The 12,863-nt window shown below is 39.9% G+C and overlaps 1 protein-coding gene across 1 annotated transcript; it reads left to right on the top strand.

Annotated features, from left to right (window-relative positions):
- Window positions 1–200: 200 nt before the first annotated feature.
- On the top strand, window positions 201–10,910 carry LOC121325367 (beta-citrylglutamate synthase B-like). Its single transcript, XM_041267811.1, has 5 exons — window positions 201–840; window positions 6,647–6,877; window positions 7,490–7,576; window positions 8,008–8,211; window positions 8,933–10,910. The coding sequence occupies exons 1-5, from the start codon at window positions 678–680 to the stop codon at window positions 9,367–9,369; spliced, it is 1,122 nt and encodes a 373-aa protein (XP_041123745.1). The 5' UTR covers window positions 201–677; the 3' UTR covers window positions 9,370–10,910.
- Window positions 10,911–12,863: the final 1,953 nt, after the last annotated feature.

Here is a 12,863-nt window from a genome sequence, read left to right as displayed (position 1 = left end):
CGTTTTACGGTAGGCTACGTAATATTTGTCTGATGTAGCCTTGTTGTTGTCGTTTATGTTTCTGCACTTTTATGGGTTACGTTTTGAGTGGAATAAAGATAATTAGTTAGATATGGATACATTTTTATTAAATTAGCGTTAACGGAATCTGTCGAAAAACGTCATGTCTTGTGATATGATATACGTAAGCCTGTGCTCTATTGTCAGTTGGTGGCTTCATCTTTAGTCAACCAAACCAGACAAACCGGTAGTTTTAGGAGGAAAGGGGCAACGCCAATTGCAGGATTCTGTCAGAAACCGCTTTGAACCGGTTTCTTGTATGGGGGTTGGATCCTATAAAAACGCTCCAAGCTGGCAGCAGCTTATTCATTTTGAGTAACACAGCAGACGTGAACAGGATAGGCATTTTTAAACGGGCGCTCTATTTTCTTGCTACAGCGAGTGTAGAGATTTAAATAACAAAGGAAAACAGCATAGCGTAGCTTGCAGTGTAAGCAACACCACTGATTCTAAAAGAAGCCAAGTTTATTTGTTGAAGGGAAGCGCTTTTGCAGTTCGCGGTACACAGAGTGGCTATAGAGTATACAAAGCAGGTGGGCCAGTGAGTATAGGGTTTGGGTACCAGTACCACCGTAAAGAACATCGATCCTCCACGGCTACCTCCGGCTTCCGCTATAATGTGCAACCGACTTTGGTTCATCACCGACCGCAGGATTTTCGAGGAGTATCCGCAGCAAGAAATCCTCCGGGCTCTGCAGACGCGCTGTAGCGATGAAGATATCGAATTCAAACGGGTTTTAATGGACGAAATTGTGATTACCATCGAACAGGGGCTTTTGGGTAAGTATGCTGCAAAGTGCATTACTCTGATTTTCGGTAATCGCATTCAAAGGCACGTGTGTAGTGTTTAAGTATACCGTGACTGAAAGTGTTAAATGTGCACACATACATTTTCCATTATTCCAACATTTAGTGTGATTTTACGTAGCTTTCAGTCTACCATATATCGTATGGTAGACGTGAATACATACAGCAAAATTGGTCGTTTACAATTAATGGATATTGTGAATTTAATAAGTTTTAACCTGGAATTAACATGCAACTGGTGGCTTTTAATATACCAGTATTACAAGTGTACAATCAACACAGTACATATTTGATATTTGGCGTAAAAAAGGTCGTAGTTCATTGTCTTGGGAAGAATACTGGTAGCTTGCATGAACGATATCGACATCTCGAATTGCTGTCTTAAATTTTATTTTGTTTACTTAAAATTACTACAAAAAACCTGCATGTTGTCTTTTTTTAAATTGGTTGCACATACAATATAGCCAACAGTAATACAGTGTGTAATATATATATATATATATATATATATATATATATATATATATATATATATATAACATATAAACAATTTTATTTGGTATTTTGGGGAGATTATTGATCAGCTCATCTCCAGATCAGAACAGAGTTGTCGCCTTTTTAAAATCAGAAACTAGTTAAGCTAAACGTCGCAAGTGCAGTACCTGCCTCCATTTTGAAATCAGTTGTGGGGTTAAACCCAACATCCCCCTCAATCATTCTGCTTTCATAGGGAGAAAATGGGTACACGTTAATATACATTTACTGTTTAAAATCAATTGTTTAATTGAGAAATTGTCTCTTCAGGGATACAAATGTATTCAGTAAGGGGTCAGGGTAGGACATGTAACAGACAATGTATTTATGCCCCACCCCTCAAGCACTGCAGACCAGCAAGGGTGGTCCCGTTCTCTGGCAACATTGCCTGTGGCAAAGCCATGGGGGTACATTATTTCCACGTGTGAGTTTCCCAGTTGTAACTACTGCTTTCTTCCAATTGCTTTACACTTTGCTTGAACCAAGTGTTGTCAAGTAATGCATTCATTTGTTTCCTTATTATACTGTAACTCCATTTGCACATGGTATATAGGTACCTTCATGGTTTAAAAAAAAAAAAAAAAAAAAAACTTTAAGCCTCCCCCTCCCCCCAATTTGCTCCTGTTCCAATGAACCAGAACTGTTTGAGAAGAAAATAAGAGGAACTTTTTAGAAAATATTAAAGAAAGTGTTGACACTTCAACCTTTTATGTATATTTGCTGCTACAAAAAAAAAATTTAATCCACAAGTTTTGTTCCCTTGACTGGCCTAATAGCAAGTTTCCAGCAAAACGAACTCTTCTCTACCCCCATTCATCTGATATCTTAGTGCTGTGTAATGGAGGCCTGCCTCAACTGTTTAATATCTTGCATTCATGCAGTCACGGATCCAACATGCATGCATCCATTTAGCCATTTTCCTGGATTGGATCTTTTGTTTGTTTACCATCTTGATAAAGTATATAAGCCCTGGAGATCTCTGGGCTCCAACACATCTGACATTCCTGTACTCTGGAAAAGCTGGCAAGGTTAACAGTGCAGTGATGTCACACACGTCCGGCTGACCTAGTTCCTGCTGCATGCCTGGCTGTGTGCGAGAAATTGTTTGAAACTCGCACATGGGATGGGAGATCTGCTTTTAATTATTGTGCAGTTCCATGGAGGAGCTGGATACATTCCCAGCTCTTCAGATGTGCCTTATTGGTCTTGCAGGAGTGATCCAATGCTAGTTATCAAAGTGAATGCAAACCCAGTGTTGTTGGTCATTTAGAAGCCTGTAGTAAAAAAAATGCTGCGTTGCTTGGTATTGTGTAGTTAATTGACATTCATAATATTGCTTGCATTTTAATTCTTTTGACCCTGCATTCAGTCCAGTATGTTTCATGTTTTCTTAAACTTGATTTGTTATCTAATTGGTGACTGATCAATATGCTGTTAATTACCTCATTCATGTAATTATTACCCTAAAAAAAATTTGGTGCTACCATTTAAAGTGCTGCTGTGTGAAATACTCTGTCGAATCTCACTACTCTGCCCAAAATGGCCCCTTTTTTCACAATATGCAGTTCTGCATCTCCAAAAACAATCTTGTGGGCTCCCTCGAAAAAAATAATGCCACTACCTCAAACTTCTCTTGTACGTTAACCTTTTATCGTTCAATATCTTTTTAATATTGAATGTGTGTCCCAATTTTGATGTTGCTATAAGGACCACTTGTCCTTTGTATGTACTAATGCAGTAGTGGGGAAGTGTTTGGATTCAGACTCCATTAGATTAAGTGTAAAACTAAACCTTGGCTTGTGTGCACTTCAGTTTTAATTGCTTACTGATCGCTGTGCTTTGTTTTTATATAGTTTTCTTTCCCTTTATTTTTATTGAACACATCTGTTTTAGGTTTAAGGGTAATCCAGTTGGACTTGGATAGCTAGACATTAAAAGCTAGTTTAGATGTATCCTGCATAAATTAAATTCAGGTATCCTGTAGCTCTTTCAGTATTTAACACTTTGGAGACTAGCAATTATTTTTCTCAGCTGCATCATTATTTCCCTAACCTGTTAATTATCAGATTTGTTAAATTTCCATTTGTTTCTTACACCTAGCATATTAACTATCCAATATAATAAATACACCTGAATTGGTACTACTGGGTCTGCATCTGAAAAGACTCCTAATCAGATTCCTGCACCCTTGGAAACTGGGTTTTATAGAGATTTTCCATCTTCTAAATCACAATTGATAAGCACAGACTAGGGACCAATGTACGCGATGAAGTAGAACCCTTAATGCTGTCCTGTGGGGGGTGATTTTTTTTTTATAAATGCATGCATCGAGTGCACATCTTTTTTCTAATTGATTTAAACTTCAGGTCTATTTCACTACAGTATCACTATAGAGGCAATTCTTATTTTTAACCCATGTGAAAGTATGTAGGCCAGTTCATATTAATCTGCCTTTTTTAGTGATACTGATGGCTCTGAATTTGAATTCACGGCTGTGGTCGGGTGTTCATGTCTCCCTTTAATTAGTTATTTATCCAGGCTTGATCTATTGGAATTGCAGTTACAATGACTGGATTAAAAGGCTAGCTGAGAGGAGGGTATACAATTGGTGAACGGGTTTAGTTTTCATAAGAGCATTGTTGCAGGTTTTGGTTATATCGTTGAGGTTCTGTGAGGATTTGGTAATCGCCTGTGGTTTTACAAGGTATCGAGAACAATCTAGTTTAGAGGGATAACTAATAAGATTCCATAGATCTTGCCTTAAGGCATTTTGGTGCTTTTTTTATATGCAATGACAACATAATTTATAAAGAGAGCTTTCGTTTTGGCCCACAACTTGATTTAATGTCTGAGAAACATTTAATTGTTTGCAGTTGTAATCGTAATCATTTGTAGTTCACTGTAGCATTGTATTTTAACTTGGTTATGTGGCAACCTGGCTTTAACATTGAATTGTAGGGGGAGTTGCTAGGGGTATTGCCTTGTAGCTGGTAATGTTTGGATGTTATGCAAGGTGTATTAAATCTACAATGTGTATGCATTTTGTGAGTGTAATTTACATTACTTTTCTTTTACTAAATTAATTGAAGATATAGATAAAGTGCTTGATATCTTGGTCACATGGCTTGACTGCAGCAATGCCCTGAAACCTAAAATACAAGTAATTAGGTTCCAGGAAGCAACATCAATTTTTCATTTAGCGTTCTCTTTTTTGAGATGTTTCAAATTGAAATGTAAATGATGCAAAAAAACACCTAAACGCTAGACGCCTAAACACTAGACTTTTTAGAAAAATAGAATCTCATGATCTGCCAAATAATGGAATGTTTTATCTTGGTTTCTGGCCAGAATTTGTTCATGCTTGTCTAACAGCAGTGGTGATGTCATAGTAGGTGTGTCTGGCTAGCCAATGGGAACAGGGCCTCTAGCTGCTTTGAATGCCAGCTGTGTCTTTTGAAGCTGCTCCCTGATGCACAAAAATGAAAGTAGGGGATGGGGGAGGATATTACTGGGAATTTGACTCCATCTCATAATTTAATGCATGCCAATAGCACCTGTAGAAATGGAATTTCCATGCAAGTCAATTTTCAATATTACAGCAAACTGTGACCTGCACATCCCATAGTACATTTCCATACAGTGACTACTGCATTGGGATTTCTACTAGAACTGTACTCCTGGTAACAAGGATAATGTGGGCATTCCAAAGCGCTCTTCATTTTTTTTCAATAATGGATTTGGGGTGGGGGTAATTTAAAATAAATCTCTTTGATTTAAGTCTGAAATAAAAAAAAAAAACAAAACTATTCTTCACACCCACTTAATTGCACAGAAGCTATACATCGGATAAATTGATCCCTCACACGATATTGGCACATGATCACCTGACGTGTCAAAACTGGTCGGTGTGTAAAATCAATATTGAAGTGCTGAGCCGCACTGCAAGCCCTGCGGGGGGTTGCATTGTTTCAGAGCCTATGACGGAGGGAGTCTTAACCAGTTCAGTCTAGTTCTCTCAATGAATCGCAGCTACTCCTGCCTAATTCATCTAGGGAAAAAATAAAGGCAGGGGTATAGGGTGACTGCCGAACTCGGCTGCTAATCTACTAATCTAAGATACAAAATGCATTTCTGTCTTACTAAAATCTTTCTACCATTTACAAGAACACTGCTTGGTTAATAATTTGAGGTAGATTGAGGCTGTTGCACCATTGCATTTCTGGATGTAGCTGGAAAATCTTTAAAACTTGCTTTAAACGTGTACTAAAGCTTGTTCTAAAGTCTAATGTCAAAAAGAATTTGAATTGCCAAATTAGAGTTGTAGTCTTTGTAGCCCGTTGCTGCTATGGAGTCTGCAGAAACCCTAGCCAGAACGGTTGGCAAAGGCATGTATGTGTTATACTAAGAGGCAATGACATCCTAGGACAGATGCTAGGTGGTATTCAGTGCGCACGGTTGGAAGTGTTTTCCCCTGTGGCGGTGCAGCTCTGGTTGTAAATGTGATTTCAGGGAGGGGGGTTGTCTGGGGAATGTGCTCCTGTCAAGGAGATATTCAATCCCAGAATGGAGTCTTTTGTTCTCGCCCATTTCTTTTCCACGCTGGTTTCTTTTTTCTTTTTGCACTTTCTCTCTCCATGCATATGCTGTCTATTTTAATGGCAACTCTGAACTTTTTTTTTCCCTCTTTCCAGAGAGGCCCTCATTAATAGGGTTGGATTGCAGTGATGATTTCAGCTATGGATGCTTGGCTAAGAATGATTGCTCTTATTGCCATTATTGCATGTTAATTTCAAAAGTAGATAGTATGATCTCCTGAATTGGACTGTTTGCTGTTCATGTAAGCTAATATGCAATGGTACTATGTACTACCATTCAACACAATTTAGTTGGATGACTGCCAAAACTTGTGCATTCAATAAGTGATGTAAAAACAGAACAATCTGTGCATGCTGCCTCCTTGGTAGTTTTTTAAAACAAATACATCCATAAACTGATACTAAAAACCTAAATGTAGCATTTGTCTGCTTAAATGTGGTGGGAAGAAATTTTCTTTGTGGATTGCATTTAAATATTTAATTGTTAAACATTCAAAGGCAACTTGAATAAAAATTACTGTAATTGAAGACTGGACCAGTTGTCTAGTGCGCGGCTTTCTGAAAATTAGAATAGTGTACTGGATTAAACCGTTCATTCCTCCTGATGCAGCACTAATGCCTGACCCCTAGCTGTTTCATCTCTGCCACAGGTCTGCGTGTCAATGGGGAATCGGTGTCCTCCTACCCCCAGGTGGCAGTAGTGCGAGTTCCCACCCCCTGGATTCAGAGCGACAGTGACATCACTGTGCTGAGACACCTGGAGAAGATGGGCTGTCGCCTCATGAACAGGCCGCAGGCCGTGCTGAACTGTGTCAACAAGTTCTGGACCTTCCAAGAGCTGGCTGGGCATGGAGTCCCATTGCCAGACACCTTCTCCTATGGTAAGATCACAAGCTAATGTACAGCAAACCCGTGTCCCGTTGCAATGAGCTTTTTCAAGGATGATAGACCCGACCTAACTGTGAGAGACTGGCTTCATTTTCAACTAGTCCTATGGCGTGTGGGCGTTTTATTCATTTAGTTTTTCTGCATTACCCCCAGGAATGCTTTTGTTTTTGTTCATAGAAAACAGGTCTGGTGTTAATGTTGAAATGAGTTGAGTTTTCGTTGCAGTCCTAGCATTCTAACAGACATGTGGGAGGAAGGCAAGATTTTTAGCATTCCCACTGGATTATATTGTAATAGTGTTTAAGAATGTGGGCTAAGTCTTTCTGTGGTGGTGTGTGTTTTTTTTTTGTTTTTTTTTAATAGAAATGGTATTTCAGCTTTTAAGTTCCAGATGCCTGTGTTTGGATCATTCAGTAGCATGCATTGATTTAGCTAATGGAGTAATTCCATCTTGATGTGTTGTGCACTAACTTTTTACTTTCCAGGTTATTGGTGACCTTCTCATACAGCCATTCTGTTGTCTCCATTTTTTTTTTTCTTGGTTCCCCTAGATGGTAAATAGTTACTGGTCTTGACTCTAACCCAGATTGTATCGTCCTGTACAGGCGGTCACGAGAACTTTGCTAAGATGATTGACGAGGCAGAAGCGTTGGAATTCCCCCTAGTCGTGAAAAACACACGAGGACACAGAGGTAAAGATCGGTCCAACCATCAACCTTTTTGTATTGACAGAATTGAAATGGCACCCTCTGATGGCCATTTAGTATGTTTCACGTGAATAAGGCGTGACCCAGATTTATTACCACACAATGTAGATGCAGTTTGGCAGAAACTGAAAAGGACTTGTTAATATCAGAATATGGGGTTGTATAGAGAACCTGCCTGCCTGTACCATTATAAAGGAACTTGTTAATTCAGCATAGCTATTGAGGCTATAAAGGCATCTTCCCAGCTGTGAAACATGCATGAAGATTAATTAAGCAATTTGTATTAATTAAAAGCAGTGCTCCCAAGACTTGGCGATTTGTTCTAATTTTGAATTCGCAGCTGTGACAGGGGGGTAAATGGTTTTCTACATGGTGCTTGTTCCTCTCCCCCCACCCCCCCCCCCCCCCCCATCCAGGCAAAGCTGTCTTCCTGGCTCGTGACAAGCCTCACCTGTCAGACCTGACTCACCTGATCCGTCACGATGCCCCCTACCTGTTCCAGCAGTATGTGCAGGAGAGCCATGGGCGGGACGTGCGGGTCATCGTGGTGGGGGGGCGGGTGGTGGGCACCATGCTGCGCTGCGCCACAGACGGGAGAATGCAGAGCAACTGCTCTCTCGGTAAGAATGCAAGCCATTCTGTGTGCTGTGGTTGTTTTTGTAGTGTGTGTGTGTTTTGTTTTTTTTTTTTTTTTTTTCTTTCACACATGCATTTACTGATGGCAATTTTCAAAATAAAGAACATTGTATTGGATCCAGTAACTAAAGAGATACTGAGCCTAATAGTTAATCAGGGCATAACTAGCGTTCAAATATGAACACTTTTGAAAAAATTCTTAGTTTTGTTCAATTGACAAAATAATGTGTGTTCTCACAGTCTATGCCTTTTTAAGATATTAATAATACATATACTGTTTTGGAGAAGCCAATTCGATCTAAAATACGCTTGTTAACATTTTGTCAAAAGCACTTGCTGTCTACATTAAATCCAGTAAATTGCCAAACATCGCTTTTTCTGTCCTACTAACCCCCAAAAATTACCAATGTTCAATATTTATTTATTTTTATTTCTTGGCTCAATTTTTTTCAATCTGGGGGTGAAGTTTAAGTATTTCAACTCCTGTGACTTGTCCAACATCAATCCAGAGGCTGAAAGTTTCTTAGTAATGCGCTACCTTCTAAATGTTTCACTGCAAACAGGCAATGGGGAAACTTCAACCATGGCTCTACATATTTGTGAACTAATGCATCAAATTACTTTAAGCTCTGGGGAAATGCAAGGATGGGTGATAAGTAAATCCCTGTTTAAGACTGGTTCATCTAACGCTCCTCTTTATTCCAGGTGGCGTTGGCATGATGTGCTCGCTGAGTGAGCAAGGCAAGCAGCTGGCTGTCCAAGCCTCCAACATCTTGGGAATGGACGTCTGTGGCATAGACCTCCTGACCAAATCGGACGGCTCCTTCATGGTGTGCGAGGCGAATGCCAACGTGGGTTTCATCGCCTTTGACCGGGTCTGTGGACTGGATGTGGCCGGGGTCATTGCCGACTACGCTCTCTCGCTGCTGCCCTGCAGGGGCCTGCTGACCAGACGCATGTCCCTGCTGTCTGTGGTGTCCAGCACCAGCAGCGAGGTCAGCGAGGAGGCAGACCCCCCTGGACCTGTCCTTCCTGGGGATGGGCTGTCCAACACATCCTTGGATAGCAATGAAGAACAGCAACTGCAGCAAGCTAGTTTTAATATCAATAACATCAATCAGCTCAACCTCCTGGTGGAATAACGCAGCATGAAGTTAAAGAACTGAGAACTCCCCTGGCTTGACCCTGATACCATACAAGAACCACTTACATTGAAGTATGCATTTCATGAATGTTCCGCAACCCTAACTATGCCCTGCCTTTTTGTGTGGAGCTGTATGCGATACCTCTGTCTCAAAACTAAGCCGTTGTATATCAATCCTGAGCTATTCCTGGATTTACTATTGAGCCATTTTGATTTTAGGAGAAACTGAGGAATGGCTCAAACATCTCTGCAATGGGAGTCTCATCTCATTAAAACCTAGTTTTTCAGGCTAGAGCTGCATGGTTATTTTGATTGTATTGTTGCTTTATAACTTGGCATGCTGCCCAGATTGGTCTGTGCTATTGCTGGCAAAACCAAATTCCCTTGTGATCCAGCCATATTTGCCAATCACTGGGTAGGGGCAGGTCTCTGGAAGCCCCCTTTTTAAGAGGTTCTTTTCTCATAATAAATAGTGAACCCTATTTCAGGAACCTGCCATTTTTAGAGATGCATTGTATAAAGAAGCAATCTGTAGTTAAGGGGTTGTTGTAATAGATGTGCTAGAGATAATTACAGTGCATTTAGGGTTTGCAGTAACACACACTGGAGAGCTGCTGTCCTACTTTTTTTGCATGACCTTCCAACAACAGATAGGCTGGTAAGCAAGACAGCGGCTTCACACACCAAGGTAAATGTATCCCTGGCATGGCTAGTTAAGTTGTGGAATGTGCTTCTAATTCTAATAACATTTGATGGATTTTAAAAATGACAGAACTGCCTACACCCTTGTTGACAGTACCTGAAGCCATTGGAGGACAAACGGGACTGGCCATGTTCCTAAAACTTCCCAGATCTGACTCTGTGCGTGTTCTGCAAGTCAGATCTGCTGAACAGCAAAATTATCTTGCTTGTTCATCCATAACATTAAATGCTTAGCCCAATATACATGCACATGAGTACCTCTCCCATAGAAACATCTGCTTTGCTGTAGTGGAGCGCTTTATTTGGACACAAGCGGCTGATCATGTGATCACCAATTTGTGTGTTGTTTTATGTGGGAGGTCATGACTTAAGGGAATTTTGTAGCAAATGCTATAACCTGTTTCACAACCATTTAAAACAATCTGTTCCTGGTAAAGGTAATTGGGTGGGGTGGACTACTACCAGGTTTCTGTCACGGCCTTGCAATCAAAGGTGTCAATGTAAAATGTTATGGTGCCGTTTTTAAAAAAGCAATCCTTTCTGCTGTAGGGAGCATGCTATAATATAATGCATTCTAGTGCTTTTTATAAAATGCAGGCACTGCGTCTACATTTGCTAATTTAAAAGAAAAAAATGTTGGTGTGCAGCACCAACTTTTATAATGCAACGCCACCCTCCTAAACCTTGGATTTGTTCAAGAGATTGTTTTACTTAAACAACCATGCAAATTATTTTAAATGTCTGTTTTTGAAGAAATAAAACTGATGCGGAAACACTTTCCAGTTCTGGTGTTTGCCCAGTCCTTGTACAGGTTTTCATCACAAAGGATTACATGTAGGGAAGCTTTTGTAAGATTAGTGCCACGTTGTTTCTGTCACATGTTTAGCCCTTTGTTTTCCAGAGACTGTCATAACTGGATAATACAACTTTTAATTTTAAACAGTTGCACCATATACGTTTTGTAAATGTGTTTTGGGAGGGGATTTTACTTAACTTACTGTCAAACATATATTTGTATAATACTGCATTATCTTTTTGCCGTTCCTGGAAAACCAAGGGTTACATTGATATGTAGACTGGTATAATTTTATGAAACACGTTTTCTGAAATATTCACAGTAAAGTGTTCCATTGAATTGATATTAGTAGGGTCAAACTAGATCACATGTATGATAACTTTCCTGATGTGCACATCCTACAGCTAACCACAGGCAAATCTGTATCCCAGACTGCTTGAAAAGGACCATTTGTATGTACTGATGACTGATTCCATATACAGGATTTAAGCCATCTATGTAAAATCAGTTTTTTGTCTTGTTTAGACTCTAACGAATGAAGGACTCCGGTAGTCAATATTCACAACTCTAACAAACTGTGCTGATGAATTGTATTGGTTAATGAACAGCTGAATTTGTTTTCTAAAATCACTCTGCAAATTGTGCTAGGAGAAAGACAAGTGAATGAGGTTGGCAAAAGTGAGTGGCGATACTAATTGCAATGTTCTTAGCTCTTGCTGCCATTTATTAAAAGAATGAGTACCTCCCAATGCTTAATGCAGGATATTCAAATGTTTCCAATACCACACATACTCCTGCATCCGGGTACTATTGCGGTAGGTTACAGGAAGTGACAAAACTTCTCCTCTAGCGTTGTCTTGTGGGTTGAAAATCTTAATGTTGCTGTTACTTTAAATACGCAACCATTCTGGGTGCCTCCATTTTGAAAGGTTTTTAACTGTGCACGCTGCCATCCAGTGGCCATCTGTAAGTAGCACTTAATTTGTAATATGGTCCCACACATTTTCTACTGGTTGCCAAATGTTACTGTGGTTTTAAACTAAATTCTGAATGTGCTGTACATTGACATGCCCATTAAGAAATGTGGCTGCTGTTATGATAGGCCCTTGCTGACAGATGCCCCTATTTTTAATCTATTTGAATAGAAGAGACAGACATTTATGGGGAAAGCTTATGTCTGCCTGAACATTGTGGGTTTATGACCAAACACTTCTGCGTAACGAGAAACAGTCTGGGGTGCTGTTTTGCTTACCCTACACAACACGGCTCTTTCTAAAAGTTCCCCCTTGTTGATGAAAGCTCCGTACTTATTTGTGTATTGGATTTTAAGTGTTGTGGTGGGTTTTTTTTTTTTTTTTTTTTTTTTTTTTTTTTTTTTTTTTTTAATGTAATGCAATGGATTGAAAAATGAATAAATGCTGGGAAAGAGGTTATGTCTCTGCTTGGTTTTGTAATACTGTGCTTCAGTTGGGTCAAATGCATTTTACTCACACAAAATACAACATTTAAGTGAGTTCTTTCAATAAATACTTCACTTACTTTAACTTATGGGGTATTGTGACAGAAATATGAGTTCTGGTGATGAATCTTCCTCCCGACCTGTGAGGGCGCTAAAGAACGAGAGGAGAAGTATCTGGAAGGGCTGGCCTGACAGTTCGTTTCCGGGTCAGGGAAGTGGGTCAGCCTGGAAAGAAGCGAGACTGTTGTAAGACTATTGATTTGAAAGGTAAACAAGAGGCAGCTGCAACTGTTTACTTAGATATCATGCGGCATTACATATAGGGACCAGGGTAACGCTGATCTTTTCCTTTGTTTGGGTAACGTGAGGAGAGAAGGACTGAGAGAGGAGCTCTCTGTGTGAAAATACGTGTTGTCTTTGTTTAATTGTGTGTCTTTTTCACACCACTAGACAGTTAAAGCACACCTCCGGAGCTGTCACCACGTAAAGCACTATCTGGAGCACCACTGCACAGAGCACCTGCACGTTTGAATAT

This window comes from Polyodon spathula, chromosome 13 (genome assembly GCF_017654505.1).
Source record: "Polyodon spathula isolate WHYD16114869_AA chromosome 13, ASM1765450v1, whole genome shotgun sequence".
Lineage (NCBI taxonomy): Eukaryota > Metazoa > Chordata > Actinopteri > Acipenseriformes > Polyodontidae > Polyodon > Polyodon spathula.
The sequence above is the reverse complement of the archived record's forward strand: the minus strand, read 5'-3'. Positions and strand labels throughout refer to the sequence as shown.

Bases quoted from the DNA above. Each gene is read 5' to 3' on its own strand.
- LOC121325367 (XM_041267811.1), top strand. From the start codon at position 678: ATGTGCAACCGACTTTGGTTCATCACCGACCGCAGGATTTTCGAGGAG. The intron at 6,878-7,489 runs GTAAGATCACAA...CGTCCTGTACAG, and splicing joins GCCAGACACCTTCTCCTATG to GCGGTCACGAGAACTTTGCT. The intron at 8,212-8,932 runs GTAAGAATGCAA...TCTTTATTCCAG, and splicing joins GCAGAGCAACTGCTCTCTCG to GTGGCGTTGGCATGATGTGC.